The following is a 20177-nucleotide window of genomic DNA, read 5'->3' on the forward strand; positions in this document are numbered from 1 at the left end:
GTTCGTCATAGACTCAGTGTCCACAGTTTACATTAGGTTCAGTCTTAGTGCTGTGTGTTCTTTGGGTTTGCACAAATGCTTGATAACATACCCAAGATTACAGTATGTTTACTGCCATGAAAGTGCCTGCCTCCTCTGTTCAGCCTCTGTCTCTCCCAGCTCCAGTCAGACCCTGATGAGTTCACTATCTCAGTATCTGTGTCTTTCCCATGATGTCATGTAGTTGCAACCATGTAGCATGTAGCCCTGTCATATTGGTTTCTTTCATCCCTTTTGTAGCTTACAATTGCATTGCTTTTTAGGCCTGAATAATATTGTTGCCTGGAAGAAGAGTGTACGTTTATTCAGTTTCCCACAGAAATATATCTTGTTGATTTAAATATTAGTAGTTATAAATAAAATTGCTATAAGTATCTGTGCTCAGGTTTTTGTGTAGATGTAAGTTTTTAGTAAGTAAGTTTTAAGTTTGGAGTAAATACCAAGAATTGTAACTACTAAGCCTTATAGCTTGAATATATTTAACTTTGTTAAAAACTAGATGCCATCAAGGAGCCAAGAGTAGTGCAGCCACCAGTAGGTGTTTTGGGTGGAATTCAAGTCCAAGGTTTTTGTCATTCATAGTCTTTAGTTTTGACAAGTAAGTCTCTCAACCTCTTCTGTAGTCTGTAAATTCCTATCATAGCATCCCTTGATGACATCCTGAGAATCAAGTGCTATCAGTCATAACTGAAACCCCTACAACAGGTTTAAATGCCTGAAACCCTGAAGGGATTTCTTTTCCTCCATTGGATGGATTTCTCTTGTGCTTCTAAAGGGATGTGCCTTATCTTCTGGTGTCTTCTGTGCCTTGTGCAGGTCCTGAAGTGTGAGGTGGAGCTGATGGCCAGGATGGCCAAGACCATCGACAGCTTCACGCAGAATCAGACGAGGCTGGTGGTTATCATTGACGGCCTGGACGCCTGTGAGCAAGATAAAGTGCTGCAGATGCTGGACACTGTACGTTTCCGCTGTCTCCACACTTGTCACTGTGGCCACGTGGGATGCATGACTTCACAAACTATCTCAGTGGGATGAAAACTGTGCTGCTTATTTAAGAAACTCTGCTTTCTCTAGTGAATCTCTCGCTCACAAGAACTATGTTTTAAAATTCAGAATTATAGCAAAAGTTAATGTTTGATCAAGAACGATTAAGTCATTTCAGCCTGATGGCACTTTAGGAAGAAAACACAGCAAAACCTCACAGAGAGCATCTCTGAGTGACAAGTGTGGCTCAGTATGCAGCAGTCATGTTTGTCCTCTGAGAGGACAGAGGGGACCAGGAGAATTTGTAGTGCTGTGATCTGAGGTTTGTTATAAACAACAGTGGTTAACTGAGTATGCAGAACTCACATGTGCTCACCGGAAATTGCCATGTGTTGATCTTACTTCTGTGTAAGCTGCAGGTGTCTGGGGAGGAACCCACATTAGCAGTTCCCTTTGTTAGTTGTGTCACTGTGGGTAGATGATAGCAATCTAAGATTGAGCCATCTATAAAAGTTGTATATATAGAGAATAAATTTTGATGAAAAAATGAATGATATTAAAAATATAGCACCAAAGGATAGTACATATTTTAAAAAAGATATTTCTTGTATAATTTAAAAATTCGCATCACGTCCATACCTTTCTTTTACCACAGGTCCGAGTTCTGTTTTCAAAGGGCCCTTTTATTGCCATTTTTGCAAGTGATCCACATATTATTATAAAGGCCATCAACCAGAACCTGAATAGTGTGCTTCGTGATTCAAATATAAATGGACATGACTATATGCGCAATATAGTTCATTTACCAGTTTTCCTTAATAGTCGTGGGCTTAGCAATGCAAGAAAATTTCTTGTAACTTCAGCAACAAATGGGGACATTTCGTGCTCAGAAGCAACAGGTAAGTATCAAGCCCTAGAGTGCTCAAGCTTGAAGGCAGCTTGTAGAAGGAGGGGTTTATTTAGCTATGCTCCAAAGGGATAAGAATTCAGCACCGTTATGGCGGGAAGCGTGGCAGTGGGGCTGGAGTAGCAAGCTGAGAGTTCCCATCTTACACTGCAAGTAGGAAACGGAGAGCAAACACAAAGGCATACATCTTCAAACTCTCAAAAGGCATCTCCAGGGACACACTTCCTGCAGCAAGCCTCATCCCCTAAGCCTCCCAAGCAGCAGCCTCAAGTGGGGCCCAGTGTTCAGACACAGGAGGCTCTGGGAGAAACTCATTTTAACCACCACAGTGCTGTCCCAATGCTTTCTTCCAGGAGTGCAGGAGGATGCTGACAGAAGAGTTTCACAGAACAGCCTTGGGGAGATGACAAAGCTTGGTAGCAAAACGGCCCTCAACAGAAGGGTAAGGTGCCATTCCTGCCGTTTAATGGTGTGATTGAATTTTCCTTAGAGTGTTGGGGTTGAGCCTTTCAAAGCCTTCCGCATGCTAGGCAAGTATTCTGCCACTTAGCTATATCCTGACTCTGATTTTTATTTTTTTAGCAGTCATTCAAATAAAATTAAGTTTGTGGCACCTAGTGTTCTTCTGTAAACAATGCCTAGTGTTCTCTGTAAACAACGCCTAGTGTACTCTGTAAACGCCTAGTGTTCTCTGTAATCAACGCCTAGTGTTCTCCTGTAAAGGCAAACACGAAGCTAAGCTCTTGAGGTCGGTGCGGAGCTCCCTTTCAGCGTCAGCTGCCTCAGAGCTGCCTGGAGGGTAAAGACCTTCATCAGGGAGGAGGCCCCCACCCCGCAGCCTCTTCCCAGATCACTGCTGACTCTGCACCTAAGTAGTAAGATTTCCTAGCCAGCAAATGATCGTGGCCTCACGTTCGTTCCTGAGCAGGTGCCGGCCCTACTTTTTTTTTTTTTTTTTAATCTCTTTAGGTTCTTTCTCTTTGCCCAATGTTTACAAGGTCTGGATTGTAGTCTCCACGCCCAGGTGTGATTCAGGGCCCTTCCCAGTCTCCCTGGGTTTCTGGTTCAGTGCTTCAGTCTCTCTGTCCACCCATCTTATTTGTAGAGCAAAACCAGGTGTATTTATTTAGGCTTGTAAAGTGGGAAGGTGTCCACAGGCAGGGGAGCTTTGCTGATAATGTCACTTACGGATGGCTGACGTGGGCTCATACTGGCATTGCCTGTTTTCTTGTTTGCTACCATCTGGACATTACTTTGGTTTTGTTTTGGTTTTGGTTTTGGTTTTGGTTTTTCGGGACAGGGTTTCTCTGTATAGCCCTGGCTGTCCTGGAACTCACTTTGTAGATCAGGCTGGCCTCAAACTCAGAAATCCACCTCCTGAGTGCTGGGATTAAAGGTGTGCACCACCACGCCCAGCTTTTTTTTTGGGGGGGGGGCATTACTTTTTAAACCTTGTGTCTTTGGCTTTGTGCCCACATGCTTTGCAGGATATGAATTCAGAGATAATATGAGTGACAAATGATAGCGCCAAGGTCAGGGGGGTGTGTGATGCTGCATGTTGGATTTCTCTCTTGGCAGCCCAGGTTCTTGGGGACCTATGGTTTCATCTACCTTTCCCATGCGTCAGGACTCGGGGGAGTGTTCTTCTCTTAGGAGTGGGATACCTTAGCCACTCCAGCCCACTCTACAGGGTGCCTTCAACTCTTTGAGGAAATGCCAGGGAAGTTAAGAGTGGCTGTGCCTGGGATAAAATCGTGTTACACTTTAAAACACCCTAAAAATAGAGATGCTGAATCCCTAGAACCATGAAGGAACTTACCTGCTTTATTGTTTTATGGCTCCTAGTACGAGGCTTTATGGAGCTTGACCGTGATTTTCTTTACAGAGTTCTGTGCACTTCTTATCTGAGACATTACGTTTTCTCTAACACATGGGATGCCTGCCTGCCAACTCTACTGAGTCATTGCTCTGGAAAGTGCCTCAGAAGTGACTGTACTTGACTAGCCTGCAATCTTTCTCTTTGGTTAATATTGTGAATTCTGCTTTTCTTACCCACTGAGTTGGCTCTGCAGTCTGTTTTGTTGGTCTTACCATAAGCGTGCATGTTAACTCTCAAGGATGGGTGTTTCTCACTGGTGCTGTTGTTTCAGGATACTTACCGCAGAAGGCAGATGCAGAGAACCATCACGAGGCAGATGTCCTTTGATCTCACAAAGCTGCTGGTTACTGAGGATTGGTTCAGTGACATCAGTCCACAAACCATGAGACGGTTACTCAATATTGTTTCGGTGACAGGTGACTTTTGTTTTTCAAGTTCTGTGACAGATAATAAGTTTTATTTTGTTTATATTGTTTTGAGATAGTAGGCATTGAACTCAGGGCTTGTGCAAGCTCTGTGAATGTTGTGCTATTGAGTTGCACCCCCAGACTCACCATAAGTTTTAACGTTAACAGAGCACTTTGAGTGTGAGCTGTGTTGGTAGTGGTAGATGATAGTAGTAACTTTTTTGTAATAGTACTTGACAATCTGATATCACTTGGGAATTTATCTTAAAAGTTCATCATTTTAAAGTTCTTTTACTTTATATTTAGGCTAAATTTATATAATTTATATAACTGAGCACATTAATATTTGTGCTGAAATTCAGATTTTTATATACTGCCATATTATTTCAGTTTTTCTATGATAATTTGAATAAAAATATTTGTAATACAATGGAGACTATTAGCTAGGCAGTGGTGGCCCACATCTTTAATCTCAACACTCTGGAGGCAGAGACAGGCATATCTTTGATCAGGTTCAAGGCAAGCTTGGTCTACAGAGTGAACTCTAGGTCAGCCAGAGCTAAACAGAGAAACCCTGTCTCGAACCTCCCAAGCCTGCCCCATTCCCCAAAAAGGAGCTTATTGCTATGACTGAATTCTTTGTGTGGACGCTGCTCTTCTGTATGTTAAGGCTAATTAGCATGAGAGCAGTCATAGACACACTTGCATTTTAACTTCTAGAATGTGTGTCTTTCCTTACATGGTATTGCTTGGTACCTTCTGGTGTTTCCTAGTGTTGACTCTGTCAATTGGAATTGCATTTTATACTAAGTTTAGGGCTCCTGACGTAAACTGTATTATAGGTGGGGGTCATACCTAAGATAACATTTTATAGTTATAAATCTCTTTAAATGAGACTTCAATCTTCCAATGCTGGTTCGACAGAGGAACTGTTTCCTGATATTATTGCTAACACCGACATTCTCACTTGACAATATGTCTTATCATCCTTCTTATGCCCAGAGTTGGTCTGGGCATGGTAGAAATTTAACAGGAAGTAAGATAGCACCCCTCCCACTCAAGCACCTCCCTTTCCCTGGAACTTCTCCTGGCTCTGCCCCTCCTGGCTCTGCCCCTGCCTTGGCCCTGCTTCTGTTCTCAGCAAAGCTCCTTGGTAGAGCACACTGCCCTCTCCCATGCTGTTCTTCCTCCAGTCCTCCCAGATTTCCCAAGACCCTTCTCAGGGCTTCAGCGAGGAGACTGCACTTGAGGTTCCCCAATGGCTCCTACAGGGAGCGTGCAGGGCCAGGGCTCCATCCTTATCTGGATGCCACAAGCAGCTGTAGCAATGGTTTCCCTCCTAACTGTTGCTAGTTAACACATTGTGTCCTCTTGCTCTTTAATATTAGGCTGCCCGTGACTACAGTTCTTGGAGCTCAACTTTGTATCTTGACCAGTTTTCATTAACATGGCCTGTCATGATTCTGAGCAGTGGGTTTTCTCAATTCTTTAGGTGTTTCCCTACCTATAAGCTTTTCCATGAGACCTTCCTGCATCTCAAACGAAACGATTCTGCCGCCTCCTTCCATGTTTCCTCCTACTCCATAGAACAGCTGTCTTCTGACACATACTGTCTTTGTCTGTCTGTTCTCTGGAAGGGGAGACCCTCATGCAAGGGTCTTTGTCTGATCTGCTTAACCGCAGTACCCACTTCAGCATCTGGAATAGATTGTGAATGAGTAAGAGACCTGAATGAAATTAGAACCACACTTCACATGGCTCTTTGAGAGAAGCATTCTGAGGAAAAGGAGCAGCAACTGCAGAGGCTGGGAGCTGGATTCCAAGAACAGCTAGAGTGCCAGCCTGGGTGGAGTGAGAGGAGCAGAGCGGCGTGAAGTGGTGTCAGAGAGCTGCAGCTCATCCGAGGCCTTAGGGCTCCAGAATCCACAGCAAGGAATTTAGAGTGTTGAGACATCTTCAGGGACTCCAAAGAGACCTGAGTTGATACCTTTAAATAATTGATGCTAGCCAGGCCTGGTGGCACAGATTCAAAATGTAAGCTACTCACAGGGCTGAGGCAGGAGGATCTCAAGTTCATGGCCAGCCTGGGCAACTTAGTGAGTTGGATGTGAAGGTTTACATCTGTAGTCCTAGCAGTCTGGAAGTGGAGGCAGGAGAATCAGGAAGTCAGAGCCAACAGGCTACATGGACCCCTATGTTTTAAAAACTAAAAACTCAGCCTCTACAAGAAGGATATTGTCAAGCTTATCTTAGTGCTTAGTCTTCCATTTTTGTTGCTCCCCCAAAAGACACATTTAGTTAAATGTTCACCTAGTTATTTCATAGGTTGTCAGTTGCTGGGTTTATCATCTGTTTTGCTGAGTGAACGCTTCTGAGGAAGGCTGTGACTGCATCACCTGTTCTGTTCTGTTCTGTTCTGTTCTGTTCTGTTCTGTTCTGTTCTGTTCTGTTCTGGGTTTTACCACAGTTAGTAGTCACGGTAAGCCCATAGTTGGCAAATGCTTGTAGCATCGCTCACTGGGATGAAGGAGTCATCCTGTCATGCATCCAGAAGAGCACACCCATCTTCCCGGAAGGTCAGTGGTGAGATGCAGAGGGAGGGCCTGAGGCCAGGGAAGAGCTGGATGAGGGGTTGTCACCTGTATCACGTGCGGGCCAGCAGGATCCCCATGAGAGCCTGTCAGACAAGTAGATGTGGGTGCAGGTATGGACTGACCTGGTGGCAATAGGATAGAGCTGCTGTTGTTCTCACTTAAGAACCAAGCCTCTCTGTAGTCCTGTCAAGGTGAAGGCCTCAAAACACTGCAGGGAAGCCTTGATTCTGAAAGCTTGCCAGTGCAGTTGTCCTCAAACTAGCATGCCCTGAGGAATGCTCAGTTAGTCCTCTGAACACCCTAAGAACAAGCTAATTGTATTCCACGTGTAGACAACAAGTTTTAGATACATCGTAACACAATCTATGTGAGTAAGTAAGAAGGGAAGTAAATTGAGCCATAACACAGAGACTGACCAGTATGTTTGGGTTCCATTAAGGTCCCAGAGCTGTCCTTAGCAGTCAGCATGGACTACCATGGCGTTTTATTTTGTTTGTTGGTTTATTTTTTGAGACAGTCTTACTGTGGCTCAGGTTGGCCTCAAGACTTGTCCTCTTCTACTTCAGCCTTCAGTGTGCCAGGGTTACTGATGTCCTCTTCTACTTCAGCCTCCAGTGTGCCAGGGTTACTGATGTCCTCTTCTACTTCAGCCTCCAGTGTGCCAGGGTTACTGATGTCTGCCACTATGCCCTCTGAGTCTTTAAAACCTGGATTTTAGAAACCATATAAATACTTGATTTAAATCTGTAGTATAAACAAGTGGCAAATTTTTCAAATTTTAAATATCAATTATTTGTGACTATGTTATGTAATTATTTTGCTTAGTATGTTATTAATTTAAAATGTTTATGTGTTCATTAAAGGGCGGCTACTAAGAGCCAATCAGATTACTTTCAACTGGGACAGGCTAGCCAGCTGGATCAACCTTACTGAGCAGTGGCCATACCGGACGTCCTGGCTCATACTATATCTGGGAGAGACTGAAGGTATTCCTGACCAGATGACGCTAAAGACCATCTATGAGAGGTATTTTACTCGACTGTTTTGCTCTTAACTTTGCTTTGAGTACTAAAACACAGAGTGCGCACACAGTCTCTCCTTCTGAATTTAGTCAGTCTTCCTGGGCTCCTTGGTGAGCTCCGGAGCTGTCATCACATAGCTGCTGCCCTGTGAGCTTACAGCTCCATTTGTACTTCCTCTTTTTACAGCTGTGTACAATTGTAAGAGTTACTATGGCTTTTGTAGAGTCACAAAGCCAAAATGATTTTGTTTGTCAGAACACAACAATAGCTTTAAGGTCCAGCTGCTGGTCTAAGAAACTGTTTCTTAAAGCTGGATGGTGGTGTGGTATGTGCCTTTAATCCTAGCAGGTGAAGCTCTGACTTGTGGGCTATAGAGCAAGTTCCAGAATGGCCAGGGCTACACAAAGAAAGCCTTTCTTAAAAGACCCAAAAATAAATAAACCGTTTCTTAGAAAAAGATAACTTACAGAAATTAGGTAAACTTTAAAAATGGAGTATAATTTTATACTGTTTTAAAATATAAATAAAATACTAATATAGTTTATATTTTTATAGTCTCTAAGAGTTCAGATCATTTTTATTCCTTTGGAATGTTGTTAGCATTTGATTTTTCCTAACTGATTTTAGGATTGTAGAGGACTGTCTCAGAGTCTGTCCACAGCTCTGAGCTCTTCTAGGCTTCTGTTCAAGTGTGTCAGTGGCCTAACCCTGGTGCAGCTCCAGTGAGACGGGGCATGGATGACCTTGTGCCGTGAGAACTTGACTTGGGGCTGTTAGAAGTCGTTATATCTTGAGATCATGAGTGAGCTTATCCTTGGCTGTAAAATACAAAACTGTCTTTTATTTGTGTGTGTCCTGAGTTAGGAGTTAGGTAATTGTGTTTCCTAGATGCGTGGTTACTACAGTTTAGAATGGCGCTAGAATAGTTCCTGGCGAGGAAGCTTGAGGTTCTGAGTGTTCATAACTCCCCAAGTCACGCAGTCTCATGTGGCAGAGCTGGCGTCTTCATCTGGGTCGCTCCGATCTGTATGGCACTCATTGTAAGCACTGCAGCGCTAACTCCATTCTCACAATTCCGAGAGAGGTACTGTTATCCTCATTTTTCACATTAGAAAACAGACACCAGTGAAGACAAGTCACTTGCTAAAAGGCCAGTGTATGATAGAGCTGGGATTTAAAGTGAGGCTCCACAACCTCACTCAGGTGTGTGTCAGAAGGACTCCTTTCATTGCGTCCACATGACATGGACCCTTTCCTAGGCTGGGGTCCTACCAGAAACATACTGAAGTTTGTCATGGAGTCAAAGGGCTGGAGTTTCTAATGGAAACATGGGCTGCAATGTTGACATTTTCTGTTTCCTATTTCTTTAGGAACATTGCAAACTACTGTAGTTTTTGTATGAGGTTTCCTGTGGATTGTTTATTAATTGTAACAAATTTACAAACAGATAACTGCTATTTTTTTCTATAAGTTGTCTTTGCCATCATAAAAACATGAGTTTTCTGTTAAATAAACTGTTAGTTACTGCCTCTCCAGTCTGTCCGTCTCGGTCTCTCTTTGTCTGTGTCTGTCTCTGTCTCTTCATTTTTTGACAGAGTAGCCATGCTAGTCCTCGGTTGGGCGTGGAATGGGATTCACACTAGCCCCTTTCCTGCTGTGACTGAGAGTCCATGGATCAGAGACACTATGGCCAACAATTCAAGAAGTGTATGTAGAGTCTGCACAATCTATGACAAGGTTGGGGAGAGTGATAAAAGTCCCTAGGCAATAGAAGTAGAAGAAATATAAAATAAAACAGATTTAAAAGACATTTCAAGACTCTGAGTCAGGTCTGTGTGACAGCAGTTGTCAGGTCCCTGTAGCTCTGCTGGATGCTGCACTGTTGTTGTTTGGGTATGTGTCTCCCTGAAACCTGTTCTTGTTGCTTTTCTTATTTTTGTGCTCCTGGGTGTCGAAGTCAGAGTCTTATGCATGTGTCTTAGCGCATTCTACTGCTACTCCACACCAGCCCAACTTGTTTTTCTTAAGAAGCCAAGATTAGTAGGTATTTTGGTGCTTAGATGCTTTCTTTCAGTTTCTTTTGTTCAACCTGGTTGATTTCTTCATTAGCATATACTGAGTGTAATTTTTCTCACTGAGAGCCGGAGCTTATGCCATTTGTGTTCTTATATGGTATAGGGGCTGGTTGGGTGAACAGAGGGAGAGATAAAAAGCATGCCATGTTCTTGAAGTATGTACATGTTTAATTTTCTTCCCTATTTAAGCAATTTTGCAAGAATAAGAATAGTACAAACAACACCACATCCCCATCCTTCCTTCAGACTCATCTGTTACTGTTGACTTCATTGCTTCATCAGTTCCAATCATGTGGCCTTCCGAGTCTTGTTCTCTCTTTATGTTTATAGATCTATACCAACACAAACATAGTTTTTCCAAACTCTGTGTGGGAAATTACACATACCATATCATTTGCCCCTAAATGCTTGATCTTTCAGGACTTATATATAGCCTGATTGAAAATAAAGCATAGCTGGACATGGTGGTGCACGCCTTTAATCCCAGCATTTGGGAGGCAGAGGCAGGCGGATTTCTGAGTTCGAGGCCAGCCTGGTCTACAGGGTGAGTTCCAGGACAGCCAGGGCTATACAGAGAAACCCTGTCTCGAAAATAACCAAAAAAAAAAAAAAAAAAAAGAAAAGAAAGTAAAGCAAAGCATGCATATTTGGAACAAATAGACAGGGAAGGAAAGATGGCTTAAAAAATTAGCCAGCTAAGTCATTTTCTGGGCAGAAGGAGACTTTTTAGTCTACTGCTCTTTGGTGAGAGACAATTGCTTGGTGTTTTATTTCTTATGCTTTTTTTAGGGAAGAAAGATTTATTTTGGTTCATGGTTGTAGTCTGTTGTGTTGTGAGAGCATAAAGGACTAGAAACTCACGGGATGCCAGCCAGAAGACAGAGAGAATGTCAGTGTTTGCAGGCTTGCTTCTCTTCCCACTTTTTATTCTGCCTGCACCTGCAGCCTGTAGGGGATGCTGCTGCCTGTATGGGTGTCCAGCCCTTGTGAACCTGGTATTTAGCAAGTCTCTAAGCCATTACCTTCCATTTCCACCCCTCAAAGGCCTGGCTCATCATGCAAAATGCGTTCAATTCATCTGTCCTTAACCTTAACAGTTCCAGTATTGTTCAGTAGTTGAAGTTAAGTATGTCTTTCGAGACACGAGACAAACTCTTAGCTGTGAACCCTTGCAATATCAAAAAGAAAATGACCTATTTCCAGATTACAGTGGCACAGAGTAAAGATTTCCCTTCCCAAAGCAAGGGAAGGGCTTAGAACACAGGGATAGGACAAAACCAAAGCCCAGAAGGGCAGACATTAGATTCTGTAGATCTGGTTCAGGCATCTGCTGTCTTTTTGTTTTGTTTTGTTTGTTTGTTTGTTTTTGAGACAGGGTTTCTCTGTATAGCCCTGGCTGTCCTGGAACTCACTTTGTAGACCAGGCTGGCCTCGAACTCATAAATCCGCCTGCCTCTGCCTCCCAAGTGCTGGGATTAAAGGTGTGCACCACCACACCCAGCCGCATCTGCTGTCTTGATGTGAGAAGCCAACAGGCGTAGGATTCTTGTCTCTATAGCTTTGAAAACGTCGCCCAGTGGCCTTTCTTGGGATTGCTTGGTTTATTGCCTGCAGCTTCCCTCAAGCTATGTCCCAGGTAGCAGGAGCATTTAACTTCCTTAGCTGCTTTTGTGTCTTTAGCTCTACATTCATGATTGATGCATTGTTTCCTGCATTCACACCAACCCTGCCATACTTTGCCTGTCTTCCTAGGGTTTTCTGAAAAAATCTCATGCTTAGTGTCCTTGACCCTGTAACATTTACATTCTGCATGTCTGCAAACCCAGTGTCAGATCAGATAGGTGACACTGAAACTAAGTTAACTAAGTGAGCCCGCAGCCCCATGCTCAGTGCTCACTGCCCTTGTTCCCATCCACATTCCGGTGCCTCGAGTTCCTCCTGGAATAGCCCACCAGCTCTACTTAGGGCATCCTGGAGCCTCTCCAGCTTACAGCCCCAGCTTCTCCAGCTTCTCCCTGCAGACCTGGCCTCAGGTTTCTTACGGATGGCCAGAGCAGTCTCTCTACTTGTCTCGCACTCACTCTCTGTGTGTGTTAGACTTTCAGTGTGGCGACTGCAGCTAAGGACAGAATGGTTATATTTAGCTCATGCTTTCAAAGGTTTGCTGTGCTGAGGAAAGCCTGGGTGAGCAGAGCTGCTTTCATTGTGGCAGACAAGAAGCAGAGAAAGAATTGCTCATCGGGGCTGGTGAGATGGCTCAGTGGGTAAGAGCACCTGACTGCTCTACCGAAGGTCCAGAGTTCAAATCCCAGCAACCACATGGTGGCTCACAACCATCCGTAACGAGATCTGATTCCCTCTTCTGGAGTGTCTGAAGACAGCTACAATGTACTTCCATATAATAAATAAATAAATCTTAAAAAAAAAAAAAAAGAATTGCTCATGCTTTGCTGGAAATTTAAAGTTTGCATTGTATACAGATCGCATCATCTGAATCTCATAGGTAGTTCTGAAATTTTTTTCAATTTTCAATTGAAATATGTCTTGTAGGCAAGAAAGATTCTTAAATTGAGATGTGGTGACACATGCTTTTAATCCCAGTGCTTAGGAGGCAGAGGCAGAGGCAGATGGATCTCTGTGAGTTCGAGGCCAACATGATCTACAGAGAAACCCTGTCTCTGGGTAGGGCTGGGGGAGGGGAGAGAGGAACACTTGCATGCTGTTTAAAGATAATAGCAATTATTGTACCCTTTTATGAAGAAAATAAAATATTGTAAAATAATTATTTGGGGGGTGGGAAATGTTTTTTTTAAATCATAATGAATATAAATTATAGTGAATTTTTATAGGGGAATATTTTATTTTGATCGTATCAATATAGGATAATTTATATTAGAGGCAAAATGAGACCATGTCAACTTTCTTTTGTGATTTAGCCAACCTATCACTTTAGCCCTCAGCCCTGCTGGTCTTGCTGTCTGAGAGGAGACTGATGTAGCGTGACTCTGAGGTGCTTGTCTTTTTAACTATGCCTTATATGCCTATAAATACTTACAGAGGACATTTGTAGTTATCCAGCAAAGAGAAAGAGATAGTGTAGAAAGCAATCTGAAAATCATAAGGGATTTTATTTAAAATACATAAAATAATTGGCAACGAACAACTGTAGGAAGACAGTTTGCTCAGCTTATTGAGAACCCGTCTTTTACTTTAGCAATTTAGATGTCTGTTTGCATTTACCCATACTCAGTTCTTTGGTGCTTGTCATTTGAATAATAAAAAGTTTTATTTACAGCTGACAAAAAGCAGCAGTATATAATTGATATTCATTTGTTTTATTAAAGAAATCTGATTTGGTAAAAACAATCGGAAAATAGTATTTTTAACGCTAGTAGTAAAATTTATTTTTTTAATCCATAAAAAGCCTCATTTATTTTTATAGCAATTTGATGACACATCTGCTTGCTTTATTCAGCTGAAAAAGAAAATGTTGGTTCTTGGTGTTTGGTAAAATTGCTTTGTTAAATTATTTTCTAAATTGTTCAACTTTTAACAAATGACATTTGATACTAACACTGGAAAGCAATTTCAGCTAATTAAGTAGATCCCTCTATAAACCATTGGAACATTAAGATGACATACTGTTCATTCAAGATTATTTTAATTGGTACAATTATTGTAATTTTCTTGCAATTATGTGTTGAGCTAAAAGCTTTTGTCTAGATCATTTGAGGGTTTTTTTGTTAACATACATTTAGTAAGAAGAAAGAAAGTTAAATAAAAACTGTAGATAAAGATTTTCTGTCTACCTTTTAGTGCAGCATTTTAGACAATCATTGAAGTGTTTTAGTATAAAAGTTTATTTCTGGTATTTTAGACACTTAAAGCAATGATAGAGACTTTGAAAAGATCAATTCAAATAGTTTTCATGAAGATAATACTTTAAATTTCTGTTTTGACATTGCTCAAGCCATGATTTTCTCAAGAAGATATGGTCAGCAGAACTTTGTGTGAGAGGCAGCATGCTTTTGATAGTCTTGGATTCTTAAAATGAATTGAATGGGTTTTAAGGAGGTAAAGAATGATGGCCACTTTCTGTCTCACAGAAACAGCTGTTTGCCGAGTAACCTTGGACATTACCATATGATAGTTATGGATCTATCTGATATCTTTTAAGTTATTCAGTCATATCTTAGCAAATATATCATATATTCATTTCTTATACGCAACAAAAGCTGTCAAAAGCTTAATTGATTTCATCTAACCTCCCTAGTTCTCCTCAGAGCTTAGCAATCTCCTTCCTGTTTCCTCCTTCCCATTGCCACCTGTCATCCCTTGGATGACTTACACAGCCTTTTGAAACCCTTCACCTGTGATTGTCCTTACACAAGCCTGTGAGCTGCATGACCCTCCTTGCTGTACAGATATGTCTTTTGTACTGATACTTATTTTCTTAGAGATTCTAGGAATATCTATTTAAAACATTATTTCATGCATGCTATTAAGGTGTTTTTTTATGTATAGCTTTGAATTTTACTAAGAGTCTATATTCTTGATATGGTAGGACTTCTTAGAGATTTTGATGTTGCCATCATTCATGATTTATTAAATTATTATCTTGTACATAATTATTTTCATAAGCATAGCTCTAGATATTCCCAACACACATTTGCTCAGAATGTAGAGGTTAAATATTTCTTTGTTTGTGAAAGAGATTAATCTAGTTCTTTGCAAAAATCATCTTATAAGAGAGAAAACTAAGTATGTTTTCACTGGAATAAAGACTCCGAGACTATAACAGAAGTCTTTCTTTAGATAAAATAAGGAACACTAGCAGGGTAGGTGAGTGTGACGTGAGAATTAACCCTGCAAACTGTACAGTGAGGTAGGGCATTGACAGTTGCATGCAAACTTCTGATTTTCCATTGTTCATTTATATTTTTGATAGAAATTAATTGGCAAATCCAGATTTATTTATTTATTTATTTGTGATTTTCAAGACAGGGCTTCTCTGTGTAGCTCTGGCTGTACTGGAACTCATTCTGTAGACCAGGCTGGCCTCAGACTCAGTGATCCACAGGCTTCTGCTTCCTGAGTGCTGCGATTAAAGCATGTGGCTGTTATATCCAGATTTTTACAGATAAATAAAAGTGAAGGGCAGAATTTTTCAAACATCCATTTATTTTTATATTATGTATTTGAGTGCTTGCCTGCATGTGCATGTCTGTGTGACACATGCATGCAGTGCCCTCAAAAGCAGAGTCCTCCGGAACTGGAATTATAGATGGTCGTGAGCCACCTTGTAGGTTCTGGGAATAAAACCCAGGTCCTCTGGAAGAACAGCAGTGCTCTTAACTGTTGAGCTCTCTCCAGTCTGGAAGAAGTTTTGAAATTTATTTTTGATGCACTTGGAAAACATACCTACTATCATTGTTTGTAGAAAAGAAAAACGGAGAGAAATTAGCTAGGCAGGTTGGGTCAGTCTTGAATTATCTGTTATTGTGTTCTGCCTCTTATTTGTTCTGTTATTGCTACTGGATTTGTAGCCAATTAAAGGGTGTGAGAGAAATTACTGGAGAAAAAAAAACCAAGGTAAAATTTGTTGTTATTTAGGAAATTGTTCCTTGTTGTTGTTTTGTTTTGTTCTGAGATAGGGTCTCATTGGCTGGCCTGGAACTCACTGTGTAGACCAGACTGGCCTGGAACTCACAGAGAACTGACTGCTGGGAAATAGTTCATGAGAGCCCATTATGGACAGACACAAGTGTAAATAGTAGTATTTACTGTAGAATACTCATGTGCAAGGCTGGCAGAGATCCCTGTCCCAGGGATTCTACGCACAAGCAACGTATAAACTATGTGATTAGCAACAAGCCCTGTGGAAAGGATGAAGAGAGGAACATTAGGGAGATAAGGAGTAGTGCTGCCTGTGCAGGACAGTCCTCACTGAGAAGAGAACTAAGCAGGGACTCCTAAGTGGAGACAGATAGCCAAGTAGAACCCTAGGAGGTGAGAGGGCCTCTGTGCTGCTGAAGACGGCTAGCAGTCATGGAGGTGGTAGAACATAAATGCTTTTGAAGTAATATTGACTTTGAATTATGGATAATCAAAACCTGGACTTCGGGTGCTGGAGAGAGCTGGGCAGGAGCACCTGCTGCTTTCCCAGAGGACCTAGAATATTCGCTTCCCTTTGGAGACTCACACCCATCTGTAGCTCCAGCGCCAGGAGATCCAGCGCCCTCTTCTGGCCTTTCCAGGGACCAGGCATACACAGTATACAGACAGATATGCGAGCAATATTTGGAGATACCCGTCCACATAAAAACAAGTAAATAAGTAAATAAATAAAAATTTAAGAAGCCACAGACTTTGAGTAACACAGTGGGCATTAAGGCTAGGGAAAAGAATTGTTCCAAATGATCTGTGGGAGTCCGCTTTGTGTGGGAGCTGAGGCATCACCAGCATGGCCTGCTTTCTCACCTTGATCTTAGACCTTTCCACCTGCTCTTTTCCTGGCCCGTCTTCCCGTCTCCTGCCTCATTTTTCTGGTCATTTTTTAGTTTTTGTTTCCTCCTTAAGATGGTAAACGCCATAGATTATAACTTCCTTCTGTTTCCACACCCATTGAAGGGACAGAGTGAGATTTTTGAAGTGAGGAAGTCTGATGGTGCGTTTGTGTGGCTCCCTCAAGGTGGCAGGTGTGAAGCCCTGCTTTATCTTGAGTGGGGTCCTCCAGACGCTTCATTGGCTCTGGATGCAGGGGAAATGTTTCTTTCATTGTTCTGATGTGAATCCCTCTACCCTACTGTAAAGCTTAGTATAGGGCTGAAGCCCTACACTAACTGGGGACTACCTACTTCACCTAGAGTTTGCTGGCTCCTTCCTTTCGGCAGCTCGCACTAAAATCACAGCAGCATTTCTTTAGCCCGTAACCAAGTTTATGTTTCTAGGTTCTTATGTTTATAAACCTTTGGTGAAGCAGTGGGTTGTAGTCCTTTTTTGCAGGTCTTTCCCAATACAGTCTGTTCTTACAGATGATATTCTGTGTCCTACTAGAGTCAATGTATCAAGGTATGATGGCACATGCTTGTAATCTCAGCACTCAGGAGGTAGAGGCAGGAGGATTGCTCTGAGTTTAAGGCCAACCTGAACTACATATCAAAACCATGTGGCAGAACACCAAAAGTTAATCAATAAAGTAAATGAAGGCCATGTGTAGTTAGATGGCTCCATTTTGTTCTGCTAGTCAGTTTGATTGTTAGGTATTTACAGTTGCTACAGTTAGACCTGTGCTGGGTGCACGCTAAGGACTGCACTACCTACCACGGTGCCTGAGCTGCTCTTGAAGGTGGCAGCCAGTGGACTGGGTGTTGTGCCGAGCATCCCATGCCGTGCTCTGCATAACCAAGGGAAGCGGAGAGCAGGAGTTACGATCTCTGAGCTGCACTGGAGTTTCTCCCACACAGTCTTCTGTAGTCGCAGAAGATAGCTGTGGGTCTGTGATAGGAAGACACAGTTTTCAGTGATATGCATATGAATATTTAGAATATGTTATCAGTAGGAAATTTTCCAGGTACAAACTTTCTAAAACATAAATTTATTATAGCTATTAAAAATGCAGGCTTTTAAAAAAAAAATGCAGGCTTTTGCAAACTACAGAAAACTCTACATACATATTCAGTTCTAATTGTGTCTGAGGTGGAAAATGTCTGAAGGTTGTTGGTGTTCCTTGGCATTTTGCTTAAGCTTTTACACCTTTATGTTCAGTGAGTGTCTGGTTTTTTTCTAAGTAGGTTTTCCTCTAGCTTTTCTTTTGCTGATCTGGAGAGAGAGACACACACAGACAGAGAGGCGGAACTGACTAAGGACCAGACGTCTAAGGCGCATTGTGTGCACTATACTGCTGAGCGGTTCCTCCAGATACTGTTTTGCTTTTGATAGGATAAAATTGATTTAAAAAGTAGTTTATCAGTATTTACATTCATGGTATCATTGTCAACATTTTATGCTGATAAAAACTAGGAAATAATGGTAAATGCTCCAGAGTCTTGTGTAAATACCATCAACATGAAAACGAAGTATATTATCAAGACTATTGAGTACAGACAGGAAAGTCAGTTTCTCGAAGTATGCTTTAATGTGTAGACGTACATTTAATACACAGAAAATGTATTTTTATCAGGTTGACTATTTTACAACATGGGAAAATGACGTCATGTATTTTTAAACAATTTCAACTATTGAAGGACCCATATTTCCTAGAAGTCTTAGGATATCCCTTTACAGATCAAACAAACTTAACATTTTTGTACAAGAAAAAACAAAACCAGTGTACTGTAACAGTGTGGGCTTATTTTGAATCTGAGGCGAGGTACTAATGCTGCAGTATTCAGCAAGTCCACAAGATGGGGCTGTCTCACTGGAAATTTTACTAGCATGACTGGCCATGAGCCCAGTGAAGTACTTTTTGCTTTCCCATTTCTATAGCAGGAACATGGGGGCTGGGGGAGTGACAGTGTAATGGAAGGTTGAATTTCTATTCATTTCATGTTTCATTCATTCATTCATTCATTCATTTGTGTGTGGGAGTGCCACGTGGAGACTAGGAGTTAACCTTGGATGTCATTTCTCAGACATTGTCTTCCTTGGTGGTTTTGAGAGCTGTCCTTTTTTGGTTAACTAGAAGATAAGGTTTCTCAGTAGCATGTAACTTACCAGAAGGCTCGGCCGGCCGGCCAGTGAGCTCCAAGGAGCTGCACGCGTTTGCCTTGCCAGTGCTGAGATTACAGGTATGTGCCAGCATTCACCGTGTGCATATGTATTCATGAGTAAGCAGTCTTCCCGTCATAGGGACCTTTATCATCAGGGAAAATCGAAACCGTAGTCATGTAAGTGCACACAATCATAGGACGTAGTATTTTCAGCTTTGTAGTTCCTTTGTCTTGCAGATTTTTTGCATGTATGTGTGTTTGCATCCACACAGAGTATCTGGGTAGAGGGGTGTTGTAAGTGATCTACTACTGATCTTCCAGCTCGCTCCTATTCGTTTTTTTGAAGAAAAAAAAAAAAAAACCTCATAGATAACAAGAAGAAAGAATTTTTTTGTCTGCTTACATATTTTGGCTTTAAAAATATTAAATGAACCAAATTTGGTGGACAACACTTTTAATCCCTGCACTGGGGAGGCAGAGGCAGATTTATCTCTGAGATGGAGGACAGCCTGGTCTACTGAGCTCCAAGGCAGCCAGGGTTGCATAGGGAGAACACCTCTCCCCCCCAAAAAACAATAAGTAAGTAAGTAAATAAATAAAATGGTAAACATTTGTCTTAGTTAGGGTTTTACTGCTGTGAACCAACACCATGACCAAGGCAACTCTTATAAGGACAACATTTAATTGGGGCTGGCCTACAGGTTCAGAGGTTCAGTCCATTATCATCAAAGTGGGAACATGACAGCACCCAGGTACGCATGGTGCAGGAGGAGCTGAGAGTTCTACGTCTTCATCTGAAGGCTGCTAGTGGAATACTGGCTTCCAGGCACCTAGGGTGAGAGTCTTAAGCCCACACCCACAGTGACACACCTACTCCAACAAGGCCATACCTTCTAATAGTGCCACTTCCTGCCCAAAGCTTATACAAACCATCACAACATTGCTGATGTAATTAAAGATTAAATCTTTACGATAACATGCAAAGGTTTTGCTTTAAGCTGTAACACTATAGACTAGCTTTGAATTCAGAGTTCCCATTTGCTGTACCTAACATCTCTTATCAGTTGGCAGGAACCTATGATATTGTCATAGTCAGTGCTACCTCAAAAACCTAGATCTTTTGTCTCATTTACTTTCATCTGAGCATTTTAAAATACAGATTCCTGATGCCAGAAATCAGGCTGAGATCTTTGGTGGTCGACACTGTGCTCAACTTTGGTCTCTCTCCCTCTTTTTTTTTTTTTTCTCCGAGACAGGGTTTCTCTGTATACTCCTGGCTGTCCTGGAACTCGCTATGTAGACCAGTCTGGCCTCGAACTCATAAATCCGCCTGCCTCTGCCTCCCAAGTGCTGGGATTAAAGGCATGCGCTACCACTGCCCGGCAACTTTGGTCTCTTATGAACTATTTTGCTTCTCATCTTTTTACTGAAAGCATCTTATTATCCTAGATTAAAATTATGTTTGGTCATCTCTGTTGCCATCAGAGTTAGGGTTACTCTGCTCACTCCCATGCACCTAGGCACTGTGCTATAATGCAGTGACATCCGTACTGTGAAAC

At 41.9% G+C, this 20177-nt stretch overlaps 1 protein-coding gene across 18 annotated transcripts in view; it reads left to right on the top strand.

Moving 5' to 3' along the window:
* The window catches only part of Kidins220 (kinase D-interacting substrate 220), an 88250-nt gene that overhangs the window by 34314 nt on the left and 33759 nt on the right, over window positions 1-20177 (top strand). For all 18 annotated transcript variants that reach the window (XM_006515258.4, XM_006515259.3, XM_006515260.4 and 15 more), the window contains exons 18-22: window positions 856-996; window positions 1679-1922; window positions 2284-2372; window positions 4081-4225; window positions 7674-7836. In XM_006515258.4, the coding sequence (XP_006515321.1) occupies window positions 856-996; window positions 1679-1922; window positions 2284-2372; window positions 4081-4225; window positions 7674-7836 (782 nt within the window). The remainder of the gene's footprint in view (window positions 1-855; window positions 997-1678; window positions 1923-2283; window positions 2373-4080; window positions 4226-7673; window positions 7837-20177) is intronic.

The sequence above is a fragment of the Mus musculus genome, chromosome 12 (assembly GCF_000001635.26).
Source record: "Mus musculus strain C57BL/6J chromosome 12, GRCm38.p6 C57BL/6J".
Taxonomy (NCBI): domain Eukaryota; kingdom Metazoa; phylum Chordata; class Mammalia; order Rodentia; family Muridae; genus Mus; species Mus musculus.